The sequence below is a fragment of the Danio rerio genome, chromosome 4, assembly GCF_052040795.2.
Source record: "Danio rerio strain M-AB ecotype USA chromosome 4, GRCz13ab, whole genome shotgun sequence".
NCBI lineage: Eukaryota > Metazoa > Chordata > Actinopteri > Cypriniformes > Danionidae > Danio > Danio rerio.
Window position 1 is genome coordinate 26,306,726 of NC_141024.2, and position 19,911 is coordinate 26,326,636.

The following is a 19,911-nucleotide window of genomic DNA, read 5'->3' on the forward strand; positions in this document are numbered from 1 at the left end:
TTTGTGTGCAAGTGAGACATTAAGTCAGCTAAGCTTTCTTTTTAAGTTTTATTTTTGCACATCTCCGCTCTAAAGTAAATACTTTATCAATGAATGTGGCTTTCTCAGTGCTTGGTTATGAAATCAAACTTAACCAACCAATCAGATTTTTGCTGCCATTGGGCATAAGGATTAATTGTCTTTTTCTTATTTATGTTTGGCAGAGTGTAAGTGTGACCCACGAGGGTCTCTGAGCACCGTGTGTGATCCTATCGGTGGGCAGTGTCAGTGTCGACCCAATGTTTCAGGAAAGAACTGTGATGCCTGTGCTCCAGCCACCTACCTGTTCGGACCCTCAGGATGTAGAGGTTAGTGAACACTGTACACATGCACAAATACCCCACATTTAGTTCACTATTAATATAAAGTAACCTTTCTGATTAAATTCTCTTCAGCTTGTGACTGTAATCCGCTGGGCTCTCAGAACCTTTTCTGCCACCCCAGCACTGGCCAGTGTTTGTGTGTGCCTGGAGCATTTGGGCGCCAATGTGGCAACTGTAAACCCAACCATTGGGGCTACCCTACTTGCAAGCCCTGCTCCTGTAATGGAAACAGTGAACAGTGTCACCCTCTCACAGGCAAATGTCTGAACTGCAGGGGTCACACCTCAGGCCACAACTGCGAGAGGTAAGAGAGGGCAATATATTGTTATCTGATGGAGCTAATATGATTTTGATCACTTTCAAGGAAGGTTTTAACCACCGATTATGAAAACCTTCATTAGAGCAGAACAGGCTTAAAATTGATGGAGTAAACTGTGTAAAACAATGTGTTATGTAATACTGGTTGTTTTGCAAGGAATAACATATTAATAATTTTCTTAAATTATACATTTTCTGCAATAGCAAAAACACAATAACAACAGAGCTGACTATCATTGTCTGAAAAAAAACACTGGAATGATTGAGATGCTATCACTTTGTTTTAAAATCCTTTATGGAAATATATGGAAATATTTCTACAAACAGACAAAGTGCTATTCTCTTGTGTGGTGTATTGGTCTAGTGCTTAGGCCATGTATTGCAGCTCCACCTTTGTTAGCCTCATGGTGCTGTTTGTGCCACATGACTCAGTAGGGCAGGCTGTGTGGTGCTGCTCCACTACTGCGCACAGTGGGCCACGTGGTACTGCTTAGCCTCAGGACTTGATAGGCCCGATGGTGCAGTTTCACTCTGAGCTTTGTGGGTTTCATTGTGCCTAGCTTAACCCCTCAATGGCACCCATGATGCAGGTTAGCCTCTAGGTCAGTGACCACACTAATAAATCTTTCATTTAAAAGTCCAACATGTGCTTGATATATATATATATATATATATATATATATATATATATATATATATATATATATATATATATATATATATATATATATATATATATATATATATATATATATATATATGCAGCTGGGATTATTTTTTCTGACTAGTCAATTGTTTATATTGAAATCAAAATCATGATATGAAAATGTATATTTAAGAAATAAATTTAGGCAATCTCTCTGAAAACCAATATATGTGGATACTGATAAAAAGCATCTGGCTTCAAATAAATGCTTACAGACACACTGTTTTTAGTATGTACACAAGACATGCAAACAACCTTAGTGGATCTAAAAAGTTGGAGCTGGGGAGGTTGAGGGTTTTACAGTATGCTAGTACAGATTTTTACAGGTTCCTGTATTTCTTGCTAATTTATTTTCTGTTGGCAGTGGAATGCTCTTCTGTTTGACATACATGGAGCAACATAGCTAGAGTTCTCCAAAATCTTCTGTTCCAGGTGTGAAAGTGGTTATCACCGTAGCACATTGTTGGGCTCCAGAGATCAATGCAGGCCTTGTATGTGTCCTAATGGACCTGGAAGTGGTATGCAGTTTTCTGAGAGCTGTTACCAAAATCCCAACACTCTTCAAATGGTCTGTGTCTGCAACGCAGGCTACAAGGGTAAATTAATTCACTGGAGAAGTTAACATAACAGAAACTGTTTCCTAGAACTAACATAAAACAATTCTTATCCCTATTCCACTATCTAGGACCTAAATGTGAGGAATGTGCTTCTGGTTACTATGGCAACACTCGGGTACCAGGGGGACGGTGCCACCCATGTCAATGTAATGGAAATATTAATATGCAGGACCCTGAATCATGTGACGCACGCACTGGTGCTTGTCTCAAATGCCTGTTTCACACTGATGGCACTGAGTGCCAGTACTGTAGTCGTGGCTACTATGGAGATGCCCGTTCACAGAACTGTAGGAGTGAGTATTGTCAAGTAAACAAGTATATTTAGTGTGTGTGTTTAAGTTAAAACATTGATCTACAATATTCTTATATGCAGTGTTAATTTTTTTTGACAAATAGTCATCATATTTTTCAAGAACATGAAATTAATGACAAGAACTATGATGAAATTGGCTACTGTATATTACATTTGTGCAAATACAGTAATTGTTTGCTTGAAAGAATAAAGAATGTTATAAATATTTTAAGTTATTCTAAGAATGTGTTTAAGTTTTATATTATTATTATTATTATTATTATTATTATTATTATTATTGTCCAATTTTACCTTTATTGTTCAAACCTTAGTATCATTCATTCAGGTTTATTTTTCAGGAACATTCAGAGACATTTTTTTCTCAAAAGTTTAGACATTTTAAAAATTGCATTAATTTATAATGTTTTAACCAAACTTCTTACGATGCATTCACACGGGGCTTTAGTGTCAACACTTGACAGAGGGCGTGTCTGAAGTTGGGGCTGACGCGATCATCATAGCAGCATCACCCAATGAAATTAGTCAGCAATCAGCTACTGTCTAAGCTGGTGTATTTAAATATAGCAAGCTGATTGGCAAGACTAAAAGTACATTTGCAGTCAAAATTAACAAAATACAGCCACTTATGCACATATGTTTTGGTCTTGTATAAAGCTTACAGTAACTGCTTTTGGGACACTAAAACTACACTTAAAACTACATCTGGGTTTTTTTTCATAATCTACCTTTCATTGCTCACATTGTAATCTTGCAAAGATGCAATCTGATAGCATAGCTTTTATTGTGCTCCAAGCCAAACAACTAATATTGCTTAGGTGGAAGGATCAGAAACCTCCAACACAGTGGATCTGTGATGTCCTCTTTTTCCTAAAGTTGGAAAAGTTGAACTGTCTAGAGGTTCATCTAACCAGTTTAAGAAAATTTTGGACTCATTTAACAAATATATCCAAGAACATGTTTTATTGTCAAATACAGACCAAGAGTTTGTTCCAGCAAATTAATTATTTTTCTTTCCTACGTGCAAAGTAGGGGGTATTGTGTGATACAGATTGTACATTTGTAGGTTTTGTTAAGCCAAATTATTATTTACCTTTTTGTTTGTTGGTATGTTTTTATTTTTCATTGTATGCACTTAAGTTAATACTATCTATATATTTTTAAAATATAATTGGGTTTTTGGGGGATTTTTTTGTCCTTTTTTACTCTAATTTGTTATAAGTCATAAATAAATACAATTATTATAAAGTGAATAAAAAAATTATTAACTAAATATGCAGTAAACCATTTTCTTCTTCTGAAGAACACAAAACAACTAATTTAGAAGAATATTGCAAATGTTCTTGTTTATAAAGTGAGTCTTTGGGGTCCAACACAATACTGAACCCCACTGAGTCTTATCTTTGTGCGCCACTGGATTCATTTTTAGACTCTTCTACTTCTGATCATAGTTTTACAATTCCTGCATGGTAAAGCAGGTTTCACAAATAATTTGATTTGCTTTTTTTGTTTGTTTTGTCTTTAGGATGCATGTGCAATCTCGTAGGTAGTTCCAGACAAAGCTGTGTTGATGGCCTGTGTGAGTGTGACCGGATAAGTGGGCAGTGCCCATGTCTGCCTGGCGTGGAGGGTCAGCTCTGTGACCGCTGTGCCCCCAACACATGGAACATCAACAGTGGAAGAGGATGCCAGCCTTGCCGGTGCCACCCTGAACACTCCTACAGTTCCTCCTGTGACTTGGTCTGAGCACACACACGCTTTAACAGTTGACAAAAGTCAATCAGCTGAATCACAAATTAGATGTAATTTCTGTGTTTCTGCTTGTATTCTGTGTAGCTGTCAGGTCAGTGTTCCTGTAAGCCTGGTTTTGGAGGCAAGACATGCGAGGAGTGCAGGGAACTGTTTTGGGGTGACCCTGAAGTTGAATGCCATGGTGAGTTTGCATTGTGTTATTAAAACTGGTTCGCACATTGGATGACTCAAGTGGAATCTTAAATTCTTTAGCTGTATAGAACAATTTCATTTTTAATCAATTTAGTGGCATATACATACTTCCTCAACAACAGAATTGGCAGTTAACAAATTGGCAGTGTTGTGCAGGTTACTTTCAAACTGTAGTACATTACAGATGAACTGTAACTGTTATTTAAAATGTAATCCCTTAACTTACAATATTCCTGTCTCAGAATTGTAATGCATTATATGATCCTGTATTACATTTCAGTTACTTACACTAAATTAACTACAGAAGTAAAGCTTAAAAAGGCAAAATATGTAGGATTGTTTTATTACACTGGAACAGAATTCTAAAACCATTAAAATTGTCATAGTAGTAATAGTGATTATTCATGCAAGTACTAAAAATACTTTGTCATATTTACATTTGTCATGCACATCTTCTCAGGCAAGGATGCTGTGATCAGTAGTAAATTACCTCCAAAAGGCAGAGGGCGCTCATAAAGAAATCAATGAACCCCTCCAAAAACACACAAAATTGCTCAGAAACCCAGGAAATCTTCTGGGGAAATAGCAGCTGCTGAATAAACAGAACATTTAACTGATTTCTTGATTCAACATTAATAAACTAATATAGAATCATCTCACTGAGGAATCTATTTCAAACTTTTAGCTGAAGTTATGAGATAAACACCATTTTCTAAGACAAGACAACAAATATATATAATCAGAAAAACTGTCTTACACTATGTTTAGTATAATGTGCAACATATCTCTCTCGGCTTGTCTGCAACACCACCTAAGATCACAGGTCGTGTCATTTAAACTGATGTATTTTCTCTTGAATGGTGCAATAAAATCTTAAATTCCTTTTAAACAGATTGAAAGTTTGAAATAAAGACCACTGAGCACAAGAAGAAGCCAGAACACACAGTGTAAAAAGTAGAGTTTACAAAAGTAGCAGCAAATTATTTAGTTGTGTAAGACTTCATATTGTGGGGTTAACAGGCTGTGGGCAAGATAGAGTGGCAGGAAGAGGAATTGAAAATTTAAATATTATAAGAAAATGATATGAAATACAAGTTTCACATGAGATGGAGACAGAAATTCCATGGGTCCAATACATGGCTATGCTGATTCATGGGGCCATTTATTGATTTTGATAAATAAAAAATAAATAAAAAAACTAACTCAAACTGGAGGGATTGCAAAAATGAATATTAAAATTACCACAAATGAGCAGAATCTAATAATTCGTGATTATTTCAGCAAGAAATTCAGAAAACTTTGAAATAAAATCCTTATTGTATTTGGATGGGTGATAGACAACAGCACATGCTACTGGACAAAACAAAAAACAAGTTGTACTGTAGCTCAAAGCTAATATAGCTTCACGAAGGAAGTAGTCGACAGGTAAAATCTTGCTTGAATACAGAAGTGAAGTGAGTATTGTCAAGCACTTGAAATTATACTAGAAATTGGTGATCTTCAATTCCTGCTGTGACCGAGAATTGGACTTGCAACCTTTCGATTATAAGTCCAACTCCCTAACCATCAGTTCATAACTGTCGCCAAAGAAGCCAAACCACCAACGTAAGTAAACACTCGAGGGGTGCTCAGGAAGGAATAGCTGTGAGTAGATAGCTGCATAGATATTTCAGGATGAAGGTCTTTGTTTGAGAGATATAAAGTGATGTGCAGACCGCCTTGTCGTTCATGGTCCACTCATCAGCACAATTGAGCAGGCTGTGATTCCTAGGCATGCAACCCTGACTCTGGATCCCCACATGCAAGTGACATGAATGTGATCTGGCATAGCTCAGATTTTCTGCATTTTTTCAATAGTATGATTGCTGCATATGCAAGCTGAGAAACTAATTATCATAGTAGAACAGTTTCACAAGCAGTTTGTGATGTGGAAATCGGAGATGAGGCCTTGGTCTAATGCGCCACCTGGCTTGAGAACCCCGTTCTCAAAGACTTTTTGTTTGGGTAGCACCCATATTCTGAATGCCTTCGGCATAATTCAAATGAGCCATTTTAAGATTACAAGATTAATCTAGACAAAAAAATCTTTTTTTTTTGTTTCGATTATATCATTAAATGTGGAGGGGGCCTTACAGTATTTTCTGGGGAAAAAGAGGGTCTCAGGCAAAAAAAGGTTGGGAATCACTGCTTTACAAGAACCATATTAATCGGCAATAGTCCTAGCAGGGGTGGATGGCAAGCCATGCACACCAGCACCAACATACACCCAGTATAATTAAAACAAAAAGCTAATGTTTCAGAAAATTCTCATACATTCACTAACATGTCCAGAACAGAGCTAACAATGAAACAATGACAAAAAAAAATCCAAATATACAACAGAAACGGGACCTAACAAACACTCACAAGGAAATACGGCACAGATATACAATTTATAGTTACCATGTTTTGTAATTTTAAAGATTTTCATCAAATGCAATTCTTCCATCTACATTGAATAAATGATAGCAGCACACACACACACACACACACACACACACACACACACACACACACACACACACACAAACACACACACAAATAACTCCCAGAATGTTTAAACTGTTTGGAAAGTATATTCACAAGTGCTTACATATGTCAGGGTGATTTATTTTCCTCTCTCTGATACTCCACAGAAAGCAGCAGAGAAACCTAGAGTTTATTTAAATAGGGGTCTGTTGTTACTTTTAGCTTGACTGTTCTTGTTGAACGAGAAACAAACAAGCATTATCTCTCTTTTCCTCTATTCCCGCTTTTAATCTTTCTGGCAAGCTTAAGTAACCACTGACCATCAAAGCAAAAATGTGTCTTATGTTTTAAAGTGCATTGGCTTGGGAATGATAATAAATAGTTTATATGAAACTTGACTTTTTTTGTAGTTTGCTTTGAGATCATAAGCAAAAAAAAAATCTATTACAGATATGCTCATGATTAAATAAGAAAAAATATTGCCAGCAAGGTAAGGTTTAATCTTAATAATAAAATTCTATGCAATGTCGCCTCACAGCAAGAAGGTCGCTCGTTCGAGTCCTGGCTGGGTCAATTAGCATTTATGTGTGGAGTTTGCATGTTCTCTCTTGTTCACTTGGGTTTCCTACGGGTGCCCCGGTTTCTTCCACAGTCCAAACATGTGTGCTATAGATAAATTTGGTAAGCTAAATTGTCCATGGTGTATGTGTGTGAATTGGCTCTTCAGTGTTTGAACTCTCAGTAATGATTAAATCACACTGAACTGAGCTAAACTGAACTGAACTGAACTTAAACACTAAAACCTGAACCACACTGTTCCAGTTACTATGACCATTTATGTGAAGCTGCTTTGACACAATCTACATTGTATACAAATAAAGCTGAATTGAATTGAATTGAATTGAAGTGTAAGTGTATGTTTCCCAGTACTGGGTTGTAGCTGGAAGGGCATCTGCTGTGTAAAACAAATGCTGGATAAGTTGACCGTTTATTCCGCTGTGGTGACCCCTGATAAATAAAAGGGACTAAGCCAAGGAAAAATGAATAAGTGAATAACATTTCATATGGGTGTTATTTTAGTAAGGATTAAATTATTCTGTTTTTTTTTTGTTGTTTTTTTTTTTTGATATTTTGATTTACATTTGAAAATATATTTTCTGCTTTCCTTATAATCTTAGTTAAAGTTTCAGTAATTTTTATTTATCTTTTCCGGGGTCGGGTGACGGGTCACAGGGCAGCAGTCTAAGGAGAGATCTACAGACTTCCCTCTTAAGTGAAACTTCCTCCAGGGCCTCCGTGGGAATCCCGAGGCATTTCCAGGCATTCCCAGACATTGTCCCTCCTGCATGTCTTGGGTCTTCCCTGAGCCCTCCTTCTTGTCCTAAGCCCCTTTAGATGACTTATCTTAATGTGGTTGAGCTCCTCCCTAATGGCAGAGCTCCAAAAGGTGGGCAGCTTGTATCCGAGATCTGGTCCTTTCAGTCATGACTCAAAACTCATGACCATATGTGAGAGTAGGAACGTAGATTGACCGGTAAATCGAGAGCTTTGCCTTTCGGTTCAGCTCCTTCTTTACCACAACGGACTGGTCCATCATCCGCATTACTGCTGTCGCTGGACCAATCCACCTGTCAATCTCACGTTCCATCCTTCCCTCACTCGTGAACAAAACCCCAAAATACTTGAACTCCTCCACCTGGAAATAAAGACTTTCCTCCGACCTGGAGATTGCAAACCACCTTTTTCTGGTGTAGCACCATGGCCTCAGACCTAGGGGTGCTGATTCTCATTCCAGCCACGTCACACTCGGCAGCAAACCGCCCCAGTGCATGTTGAAGGTCCATGTTCGATAAAGCCAAAAGAACAACATTGTCTGCGAATAACAGAGATGAAATCCGGACCAAAATTGGTGACAAAGGGCACCCCTGCCGGAAATTTGTATTTATGGTATTTTATATTCATTTTTAACATTAAAATAAAATATTTACATAACACAGTATAATGATACAAAAATGTAGCACTCGCCATGACAAATTGCAAATATATTTTTTTCTTGGATTTTTGTTTTAAATAGAATCTAAACACTATGCTTGGGATGAATCACCCAAACACACATTTTCCCATTTTCCACTGAGCACAGATGTGTTCTCATGCATTCCAATACAAGCAAACACACACACTCAAATCAAGAATGCACCGATTCTTCCTGCACTCACATCCAAGATTTTAAACCACATTAAGTCTTCTGACCTCATTTCATTTTCTAAATCATCTGTGCATATTTGTGTTCCAGCATGTGACTGTGACCCAAGAGGCATTGCCACTCAGCAGTGTAATAAAACATCAGGTGACTGCGTTTGCATAGAGGGTGTTGCCGGCCGCAGGTGTGACACGTGTGGGCGGGGCTTTGTAGGCACCTTTCCAGATTGTGAGGCGTGTCATTACTGTTTCCGTGAATGGGATGTTAATGTGGGAGAGCTGACCAATCACACGCAGAGGCTGGTGGATACGGTTGAGGAAATGAAGGATTCGGGGGTGGCGACACCATATAAAGACATCATAAAGAGTCTGGACGATGAAAGTAGGCAACTCCGAGAGATACTGGAGGATGACAAGGTTCAGCAAACTTTCGCACACACGCAGAGGATGATGAAGAAAGCTAGGTATGTAGAAGAAATGCATTTATTTTTAGTAGCCAGTTATAAAACATAAAATTTACTTTATTTTTGGGCCCTATCATACACCCGGCGCAATGTGGCGCAAGGCGCGACGCAATAGATGTTTGCTAGTTTCAGCTTGGCACAAGAGTAGTTTTAAGGTGTGGTGCCACGCTGTTTAAATAGCAAATGCATTTGTGCTCATATGTGCGCCCATAGGTGTTCTGGTCTCAAAAGGAAGGCGTTCTGAGGCGCATTGCTGGGGCGTTGCTATTTTGAGAAACTATAATAGATTTTTCAATAGACCAGAACAAACCCAGTCTTAAGTCCAGCGTAGAGTTGCGCCTCGCTTTCACAATGCTTAATACACACAAGATGTAGAGCAATGTGCAAATATCTTTACATATGAAAAATAATTAAAATATTAACGATATATATAGGATATAATAAGGATATATATAGGATATAAATATAAAGGATTAAAATGTCATAAACCTTATTATTTTCTAGCCTACATAAATATGAAAAACCACTGCTTTTATGCCTTTATCTCAGGAGGCTTTTTCAGTTCATTCAATTTGCTTTTGTATAATGTTATTATTATTGGCAGTATTATTTATTATATGCATATTTATATTTGTTTTATTAAAAACAAGCTTAAATTTGCCCACCTGCAGGTTTTAGACCATATGGGGCACAGCATGTAGGATATAACTCAGTATTTTGAACACACTTTGTTATTATCATTCATTTATTCATTTGCTGGAAATTAGAACTAAAGTTAAAAAATTGTTTTGAAACAAATGTTTGCGCTAACAAACGAAATTAATTATCTATAGGCTAATTGATGTCTGTGCGTATAAGGTTTCCCTATGCACGAGAGCGAAAGTAAAAGTTATTAATTTATCTCTCATTCTCACACTGTAGATGCTCTTTTTAACAGTTTTCTTGCTAGTGAAATGCTCAGTTTTTCCACTTCCACTTACTTTACGTCATGTAAATAGCAAATGTGCCATGGCACAACTGGATCTTAAAGGGAATCGGAGATGAGACTCTGATTGGTTTATTCTCAAAACACACGTATAACTCATTAAGAAAATAAACTTAACCCTTTTAGACCATGCGCCACAACGCAAAGTGGATTTTTCCGTCCTTAAAATAGCAAAAGTAGATTCTGACAGGCCCTGAAACTGTTTGCGCCCTGCGCTTTGCGCATGGACCGTCAAAATAGAGCCCATTATCTTAATTATTACATCTGTTATTTTCATTTACATTTTATTTATAAATATTAAATTACCCCATTTCACATTTGAGAAAATGCTTCAGTACATTAAGTGCTCAATACTAAGGCCTGATCAACCATCTAAAGTTGTACAAGGCAAGGCCAATATACAAGATCAAGCATTTCCCCGCAATGTGGGACTTATTATCAATTAACAAACTATCAAAATCATAACACTGTCCTGTTGTGACAAAGGGAATAAATCCACAAGCAGTTCTGTGTTCTTTCTGGTTTGAGTTGATGGTGAATAATAAATGAATTAAATAAATACAATCTATTAGGCAGACTGAGATGCAAGCAACAACTATCAGTAGAATTAGAAGAGAATCTTTAAAAGAACAGCGATAGAAAAATGTATCTTTCTAAAGGTAGATCCTAGTGATGGTGTTTATATGGAGAAAGGAAGTGTGCCAGTACTGAGCCCTGAAGCAACTTACTCCTCCAAGAGACCCTAAAAAACCTATCTGAGAGGGAAAATTTGAACCTGAAATGTTGTTTATCATGAGGATAGATAGAATAATGTGGTGGTTAGCTGTTTAAAGCAGGAGACAGATTTAACAAGAAGAATATCATTTACTGGTTATTTTAAATCTAAGATACAGTTGCATAATTTTCTTATTTCTTTTAACTTAGAAATACTTGCCTTCTTTTTTAATTTTTTTTTTTGCATTTATTATTTTTATCGAATTTTATATTATTTTGCCCCATTTTTGTGCTTTATAAATAAAATTAATGAAATGATTATCTTTAAGAAACTGTTTTGCTAGTTTTGCAGAGAGCAGTCGTAGTTAAATGTGAGGTTTTGAAGAAAGAAAGACTGAAAAAAAAAACTGAATAATGCAGTTTCTTTTCTGCAGCCCATGTAAGAGGATGCTGGTCTAAAGTTTTCTAAAACTGACCAGTTAAAGTGATTTTCTTTTCTTTTTGGGTTAATCCAAGCCTGTTAAATTTTGTGGGAAAGTAATCAGTTTATGCTTTACTAATTTGACAGTGCGTGCACGTACAACTGAAGGACAAAGGTCTTGATGAAGATAAGTTCATAGGATAAAGTGGAAAGATAGGTAGGGTGATTGGAAGAGATAGGTTTGGTGACTTCAGGCCACCAATCAATTTAGATAAAAAAATAAGATAGATAATAATACCAGCAACAACAATAACAACACAATAGAAATAAAAATAAATGAAACATTGTGAATACACCTAAACACAGTATTGAGATTTTAACACAATTTAATAAATGAAATGGGGGGGTTGCGTGCCAGAAAATTGTTGAGTACCAGTCACAAGTAAATGGAGAAAGTTGAAACCAGGGGCATAGTGTCTGTAATGTGATCTTTTACACATGTTGACTTTTTCTTTTAATCTTAGTGAGACAGCATCACTTCTGAGAAAGTCTATGGACCGATCTGAAACAGACTTGGACATGGTATCTACTGATCATCACCGGGCAATTAAGGACCTAAAAAGTCTGACCAAGGAGGCCCAAAACCTACAAGAAATCACCTCTGATAAACAGCAGCAGGTTTTGAACATAAAGCATTCAGACCCCAGAGGTAAACACTGCACAATCATATGCAAGATTCAATTTAATAAAATGCTTTGCAGCTGAAGCATGTGCTGATCTGGCTTTGTAGGTGCAGTGGACAGCATCCGTGACTATTATAGGGAATCAGCTGAAGCAGATTTCCGTGTCAGTCAAGCCATCTCTGAACCAGTCAGACAGTCTGCCTTGCTACGAAAAGATGCAGAGGCCAAACTAGAAAGAACTGAGAATGAATTTAACCTGAAACATCAGCTGTACACACAGAGGCTGAGCAAAATTGAAACTGAACTGAACTCGACAGACCTTTCACGACTAAGTCGTCAGGTAATTAATCCTACATTTTAAAATAGTTAGCGAATTCCAACAATATGCTTATTTGAATGCATGAAACCTCCAGTATCAACCAAAATTTGAGAATTTAAAAGACTTGTCTAATAATCCATCTTGTCTAATAATAATGTCTCCATCATCAAGTTAAGGAGTTTTAGTTGTGACTATGCATGCTAGTATAATAATGTGTCCTAAAATACTCAAGGGACTTTAAGCAAAGACTTTTATTTCATGTAGCTATAAAAGAAAAATGTTAACAACTGCTGCAGAAAACACCACAAAACTCGGGCGGCATAATAATGAGAAAAAAAAAAACTGACATTTTATTATTCTAAAATAAACGGCTATGATATTTTACTTTTCTGCAATACATATTGAGAATAATTTCACGAGATGAAATGAATGGTTCTTTTTGCATTTGCAAAGTATTTATAATTTTAGGTTGATTGGGAAAATTTTCAGGAGACTGCATAAAACACAATAATCCAAAAATCAAAACATTGATAAATAAAGCAGCGAAAAGATACAAATAAACATAAACATTGCCTCATGGTTTTCTGTTATTTAAAGTTGTCCTAAGACAAGAATCGTTATTGTTTTATGGTATTGTTAATGAAAGGTTTTCAAATGTTATATTTACATACATTTACATACATTTTACATACATACACAGTTTCTTTTTTTAGCTAACTGGATTGAAATGCTCACACAGCCACAGGCTTTAAAAAGACACTAAAATTACATTCTGTTTCATAACTTTATGTTTAAACTTCACAAATCATTTGTTTTCAACTGTATCTCCTGATCAACTGTAATCCAGACTCGACATTGCATATCCTGCAATGTGACTTGCAGATGTGCATATTGCAATATTAATGCTTAAACAATATATTGCATATCCCTACACCAACCTCTGACACTTCACCTCCACCTAAATAGACTTCTGCACACTTTGGGTTCAGTTTCTCCCAAGCTTGCTAAACACAATGTTTTTTATCAGACTCAAACACATTTTTGTTGTTGCAAAAGGGTGACTGCTATATATTAGCAGTGCAAATAAGTCCGATAAAGCACCATAATAAAAGAAATCCTATCATGGCCCTGGGGAGTGAATAAGGGTATCCTGTATAGGCCTGTCATCATATCTATTTTTTTATTGTACAATGTTTAGCACAAAAATATATAATGATAAACATAATTGTTCTATTTTTAAGACCATTCTAAGCCACTCATTATATAATGCCAGAATGACAATACAATATCACAATGCAAATAAACTCTCCAAAAGAACACATAATATTTTATTTTTAAGAATATTTAATGTAATTATAGTCATTTTAACAATTTACTTAAAATTGGAAACAGAATGTGAAAATACATACCCTAATAATGTTAACAAAACAATGCAAAGTAAAAAGTAACAGAGGCTGCGATATCTGCTAGATCTATTTTTAGTTGCTAAACATTAGTTCATCTATTTTATTTTCGACTTAGTTCCTTTATTAATCTGGGGTCGCCACAGCAGAATGAACCACCAACTTATCTTGCATATGTTTTACGCAGCGGATGCCCTTCCAGCTGCAACCCATCACTGGGAAAACCCACATGAAAAAAACTGGCCAGCCCACATGAAAATATACTTTAGTAATTTATAGTAAATACTATATATATATATATATATATATATATATATATATATATATATTTTTTTTTTTTTTTTTTTTAACCATACTGACACCTCTAGTAATGATGCTAGAACTGTTTATGTTCAGACGATATCACCAAAAACTATTGAGGTCATGTTTATCTACTGTCGATATTGATTGTGACAGGCATAATCCTGACCTTTTGAGGTGTGTTTTTAAGTGCATTACCACTGGACAGGACTGTGTTTTTTTATATCTTGAGTGTTAAGTGCAAGTGCAGTTGAAATGAATGTGAAAGTGCTGTAAAGACAGACAAGCAAAACACGGTCCAGTCCAGCTGATGGCGCTAAATGCATCACTCCCCAAAAAATTGCACCACAACAGATGAAGATGATAGTGGTTTATAGTTGTAAATTTGAACATTTGGTTCACTACAAGGAGACCTTTATTCACCCCAGAAGCCATATAAGGCACTTTTTTCTTTTCCTTTTTTTACAGATAAATTTGTTTTTATTTGAACTGCTGATAAAAAGCAAAATATAATTTTCAAAATAACTGATTGGATTTAACTGAAAGAAAAAGATAAAAGGTTATATATACACACCTACCATGAGAGTTCAAAAGCTTCATTTTAGGGTAAAAAAATAATTTAATTATATTTATTGCTTCAGAATATATGTAACTCTTGAAATCTGAATAAAAACTACTTTTAGATTCTTGGGATAAATAAGGACAAAGCAAAGACCTCGAAATATAGAAAATTGTAGTTGTAATTTTGATCTCTACTCTATATTGTCATGAGTTGTAATGTCAAATATGTAAATGTGTTTGTAGGTGTGTGGAAGGGCTGCAGGTCTAGATGGATGTAAGGATTGTGGTGGTCTGGGCTGTAAGCATGAGGATGGCATGTCCCATTGTGGTGGGGAAGGATGTGATACTATTGTGACCCGATCCCAAGACTCCTTAAATAAAGCCAAAAACTTAGACCAGGAGGTCCTGCACACTCTAAAAGAAGTAGACAAGTTAAACAGGATGGCAAGTACACAAACACATTAACTATTCTTATTTATTAATGAAGATCAATATGCTTTGAATCACAGTAATACATTTTTAGATATAAACTTTTATTTATTTTTAATTGATGTTTAAAATAAATAAATACAGCCTTGATAAACTTGAAAAAAGTACAATTATAATCAACTTTACATCAAATTCAACACTGCAAGCGTTTCTAAGGACATGAATGTGTTTCCTGCAGGTGTCAGACACTCGAGGACGTGCGGATGAGGCTAAACTTAGCGCTCAGGATGTGTTACTAAGAGCCAATCAGAGCAAAGCACGAGTGGAACAGACCAATGAGGATCTCAGAAACCTCATTCAGCAGATACGAGACTTCCTCACAAGTAGGTATTGTCATATGTAACACAAGCACTCACACTATGGGTCTGTGCACAATATCACAATTTCAAACTTCTAGTTTGTCAGAACTGTAATAGCTTTAGTTTTACACCAGTCTTTTTGCTAGTTACAATTACCATTGCTTGTTGACTATAGGAGCATGGTATTTCAGTTATGAAGTCATTAAGTGATGTAACGGAGATATGAAAACACTTGAATCTGATTGTCTGTGTAGACGAAACCGATCCAAAGCGTATAGAGGAAGTGGCTAATGAGGTGATGAAACTGAGTCTACCAGTGTCGTCCGGGGCGCTAAAAAACATGACCACAGAAATACGCAAACATGTGGCCAGATTGACCAATGTGGAGGATATTCTTTCCCAGACGGCAGAAAAAACCCGCAATGCAGAGAGACTCCTGGAACAAGCAAAGGCTGCCAAGTCAGTAAACAAAACACACATACTGGGTTTTCATGCTTTATAAGGATTTCTTATATAGGCATGATTTTTATGCTGTACATACTGTACACTCTGTTATTTTAACCCCAACCCTCAACTGTCAATCAAGTTATGCCTAATTAGTGTCAGAACCTTCAAGAATTATTTACTGCTGGTAACTGCAGTCATTTTCCAGTGTGTTTTTAATAGGTTTTGTTAATTTATGAGTAAACAAAATGAGAAAAAATACATTAGAATAAATTCTTTGTTTTGTTAATTAGATTGTATTTTTAAATTACAATGTGTTTAGACAGATCCCTGTCAAAAACACTAATTTTAAAGCATTTGTATAACTTTTTTTTTTTTTATATAAAAACCTATTTTGCTAGTCATTTGTGATGGAGTGGGAGAACATGTTGTAAAGCAAAGGTGTCAAATCCAGTTCCTGGTGGGCCACAGCCTTGCACAGATTAGTTCCAACTCTGCTGCAACACACTTACCTGTAGGTTTCAAACATAACTGAAAGACTCGATTATTTTGATCAGGTAAAAGCTAAACTGTGCAGAGCTGCTACCGTCCAGGAATTGTATTTGGCAACTGTGTTGTAAAGCAAAACATTGACGTATCACAAATTAATGTTTACCAAAGATCTTACCTAACTAATTAGTTGAACATCTTAAAGGAATACGTGGTGAATAAAGTCTCTGGGTCTTGACGTCATTTCTGCACCACTGTAAGATTTTCAATTGATTATCACAGACTATGATTTTCATTTGTGTTTTACAATATTGGATTTGTGTCAATATTTTTGGACAAAATTTTAGCTAATGCCAAAATCTTTTTTAGTTTTTTGTTTCTTTTTGTTCCAAGTACTGGGTTGCAGCTGGAAGGGCATCCGCTAAGTAAAACATATGATGGAATAGTTGGCGGTCCATTCAGACTAAGCCAAAGAAAAATGAATAAACAAATTAATTAATTAATTAATTTGTTTATTCGTGAATAAACCAATTAATTAATTAATGATGGAATAAATTAATGTTTCTTTTTGTTAGGAAATTGTTAATTTACAAGTCAAGTGTTAGTTTATGCTGATGCTTGAAGCTGTAGCTTGTGAACAGTATATCAAATCAGATTAATCTTTATGACATTAAACAACTAAATTGGTTTCTTATTCTTAATTTGTTTTTAATGAGATGGTACATGGGTAATCCTAATTAATAAATGAAACTGAAAAAACTACCACTGAATGAACTACATTTCTATAATCATCTGTGACGAAGCTGAAGTACCTCCACAAAAATACCTTGCTTTTCTACATAACTGTGTGTTTGTGTTGCAGTAAGAAAGCAACAACTCTAAAACACACCTCTGATGAGGTGAAGAAAACTCTAGAGGACACCGACCGTGCTCAAACTGCTGCCAATGAAAAAATTAAGACAGCTGAGCGTGACCTAAACCAAACAAATCAACAAATCACTTCTGTGAGTAGAATACTGCATGTCACACTTCTTAACTTGTGCCATTTAAATACACTCTTTTTAATGAAATCTGTGCATCAGGTACAATCAAAAACTGAAGCGACCGAATTCAAACTGAGCAGCAGCACAGGCAGAATGGTAAATCTAGAGAAAGATGTTAATGATCTCCAGAGGAAAACTGCAGAAACGTCCCGCAGTGCAGATCAGACTCAGAGACAAGCTGAGGACACCACAGCGGAGCTGGAGCACACAGAACGGGTAACTAGAAGATGACATTCAACTTCCTTTATTCACAAATCCTGTAGAAACTATTGCTTGCACATACAGCCATCCACCTAAAAATACCTTGTATTTGTTGGACATGTTGTAATTGATGTATTTAATTTGAACAACTCAATGAGTCACAAACAATTGTATTTAATTTACCAAAGTCACAACTTCTCACATGCAAAATGAAGCTTTTCCCCATAAAGGCAAAAATATAGAATAAAATAAATTTTTTTTTCTAAAAGAAGCCTTATAATTTAATTAGTATTATTTATTTTGGTTTGTGCGTTTTAATTCACATATTGTTTTACAAAGCATGTTGTATACTGAAAAAAATTCATAAGCCTTAGAAATCACTCGGGTGTGTAAATGGTATGGAACTTAGTGGAGGTGAGTTTTTGGTAAACTATCCCATTAAATCAGAATACTATTAGACATTTACATTTATACATTTAGCAGACACTTATCTGAGACAACAAACTAAACAGCAAGAAAAATAAAAATTTGTTCACTAAAGTGTCAACAATGGTCAGAATGAGCTGCCAACCACCATCCAAACTACTGAAAGCATCACTGGACTTTTTAAATGCAATATGTTCACATTTATAAAATTAATATGCAAAAAATGTTTTTTTTTTTTACTTAAATGGATTTTAAGCATAATACTCATTTATTGACACATTTTGAAATAAGATCACTTTCAGATCACTAGGATGGGATCAAATCACTTTACCCATTTGTCAGCAAGAAGTTTTTAATAATTTTAAAATATAATAAAATTAAAGGATGGTGACTTAATCTTGTGTGCATTTTAATGATAACAGATAAGAATAAGTATTATTTTCACAAATATAATTTGTGACAAACATATTTTACATTTTTTTCACAAGGTATTTGAAAATGCTCGCATTTAAAGGGATAGTTCACCCCAAAAAGAAAAATACTCTCATTATTTACTACACAGATGTCAAACTTCTGGAGTTTAGTTCCAACCCTAATTAAACATACCTGATCAAACGAAGTCCTTCAGGCTTGTTTGAAATCTACAGGAAAGTGTGTTGCATCAGGGTTGGACTATGTAGGGCTGCAGCCCTCCAGGAATTGAGTTTAAAACCCCTAATTTACTCGATGATTAGTGAATTTTCATTTTTGGGTGAACTATTCCTTCAATATGGTTTTCTATGCATGTAAAATCACTAGTGATCTGACACAATTCATTGTGATTAATCACATTAAAAAAAAAACTTTGTTTTCATAGAATATAAAAGTGTGTACTGTGCATATTTAAACATGTATAAATACTCGCATAAAATACAAAAATATCCAAATCTTTGCCAGTCTTTCAGATCGCTAATTTACCCATTTGTAAGCAATAAGATTTTAATAATTTAAAACAGTGGTTCTCAAACTTTTTTCACCAAGTACCACCTTAGAAAAAAATCGCCTCTCCAAGTACCACCTTACGACGCTATTTTTTAACCAGTATTAAAAAATAGCGTTGTAAGCCTAATTAAGCAGCTACAGGTGTGTACAGTTTTAAAACGATGCAGATTACTTCCTATTAGTAAGAATATGTATTATTGTCAGTCACTTTAAACATTTGAAATAGTCTGAACATTAACTGTGCTTGTGAAATTAAAAGTTCTTGTGAAATCTTTTTTGTACTCAAGTAAAAATACACTGCTAAAATAACAAAAATTTAAGTAAATAATACTAATATTAGGTAAAAGTACAAATTACTCTTTTAAAAAGTACTAGTTGATTATTTTTTTAAAAAATCTGATTTTCATTATGAAATCACTTTTTTTTAAGTGTAAACCTAATTTAATGGTTTGATTGCTTACATCCCAAAGCTACATGTATAATTTGCACTAACAAAGAAAGTATAGTCAATTTTTCCTTTCATGACAATTAATCTTTTTCAATAGCACTGGTAAAACTACCACATAATCTTTAAGGCCATAGAGACACTTTTTGCCCATTTTTCAAAATATATATATATTTAAGCTTTAAAAGGTTAAATTAAAGTATATGGTAAAAAGATTTAAATTTAGCCTTTTATTTACATATTTTACACTATTTTCTTTACAATATGGCAAATTTGTTTC

The 19,911-nt window shown here is 35.2% G+C and overlaps 1 protein-coding gene across 2 annotated transcripts in view; it reads left to right on the top strand.

Moving 5' to 3' along the window:
• lamb1b (laminin, beta 1b) overlaps nt 1-19,911 on the top strand; it is a 55,337-nt gene that overhangs the window by 31,567 nt on the left and 3,859 nt on the right. For both annotated transcript variants that reach the window (NM_001277130.1, XM_088649812.1), the window contains 14 exon segments: nt 204-347; nt 435-666; nt 1,819-1,982; nt 2,072-2,296; nt 3,839-4,053; nt 4,150-4,246; nt 9,059-9,428; nt 12,073-12,257; nt 12,339-12,571; nt 15,058-15,258; nt 15,482-15,626; nt 15,857-16,061; nt 17,398-17,539; nt 17,618-17,794. In NM_001277130.1, coding sequence (NP_001264059.1) covers nt 204-347; nt 435-666; nt 1,819-1,982; nt 2,072-2,296; nt 3,839-4,053; nt 4,150-4,246; nt 9,059-9,428; nt 12,073-12,257; nt 12,339-12,571; nt 15,058-15,258; nt 15,482-15,626; nt 15,857-16,061; nt 17,398-17,539; nt 17,618-17,794 — 2,735 coding nt within the window.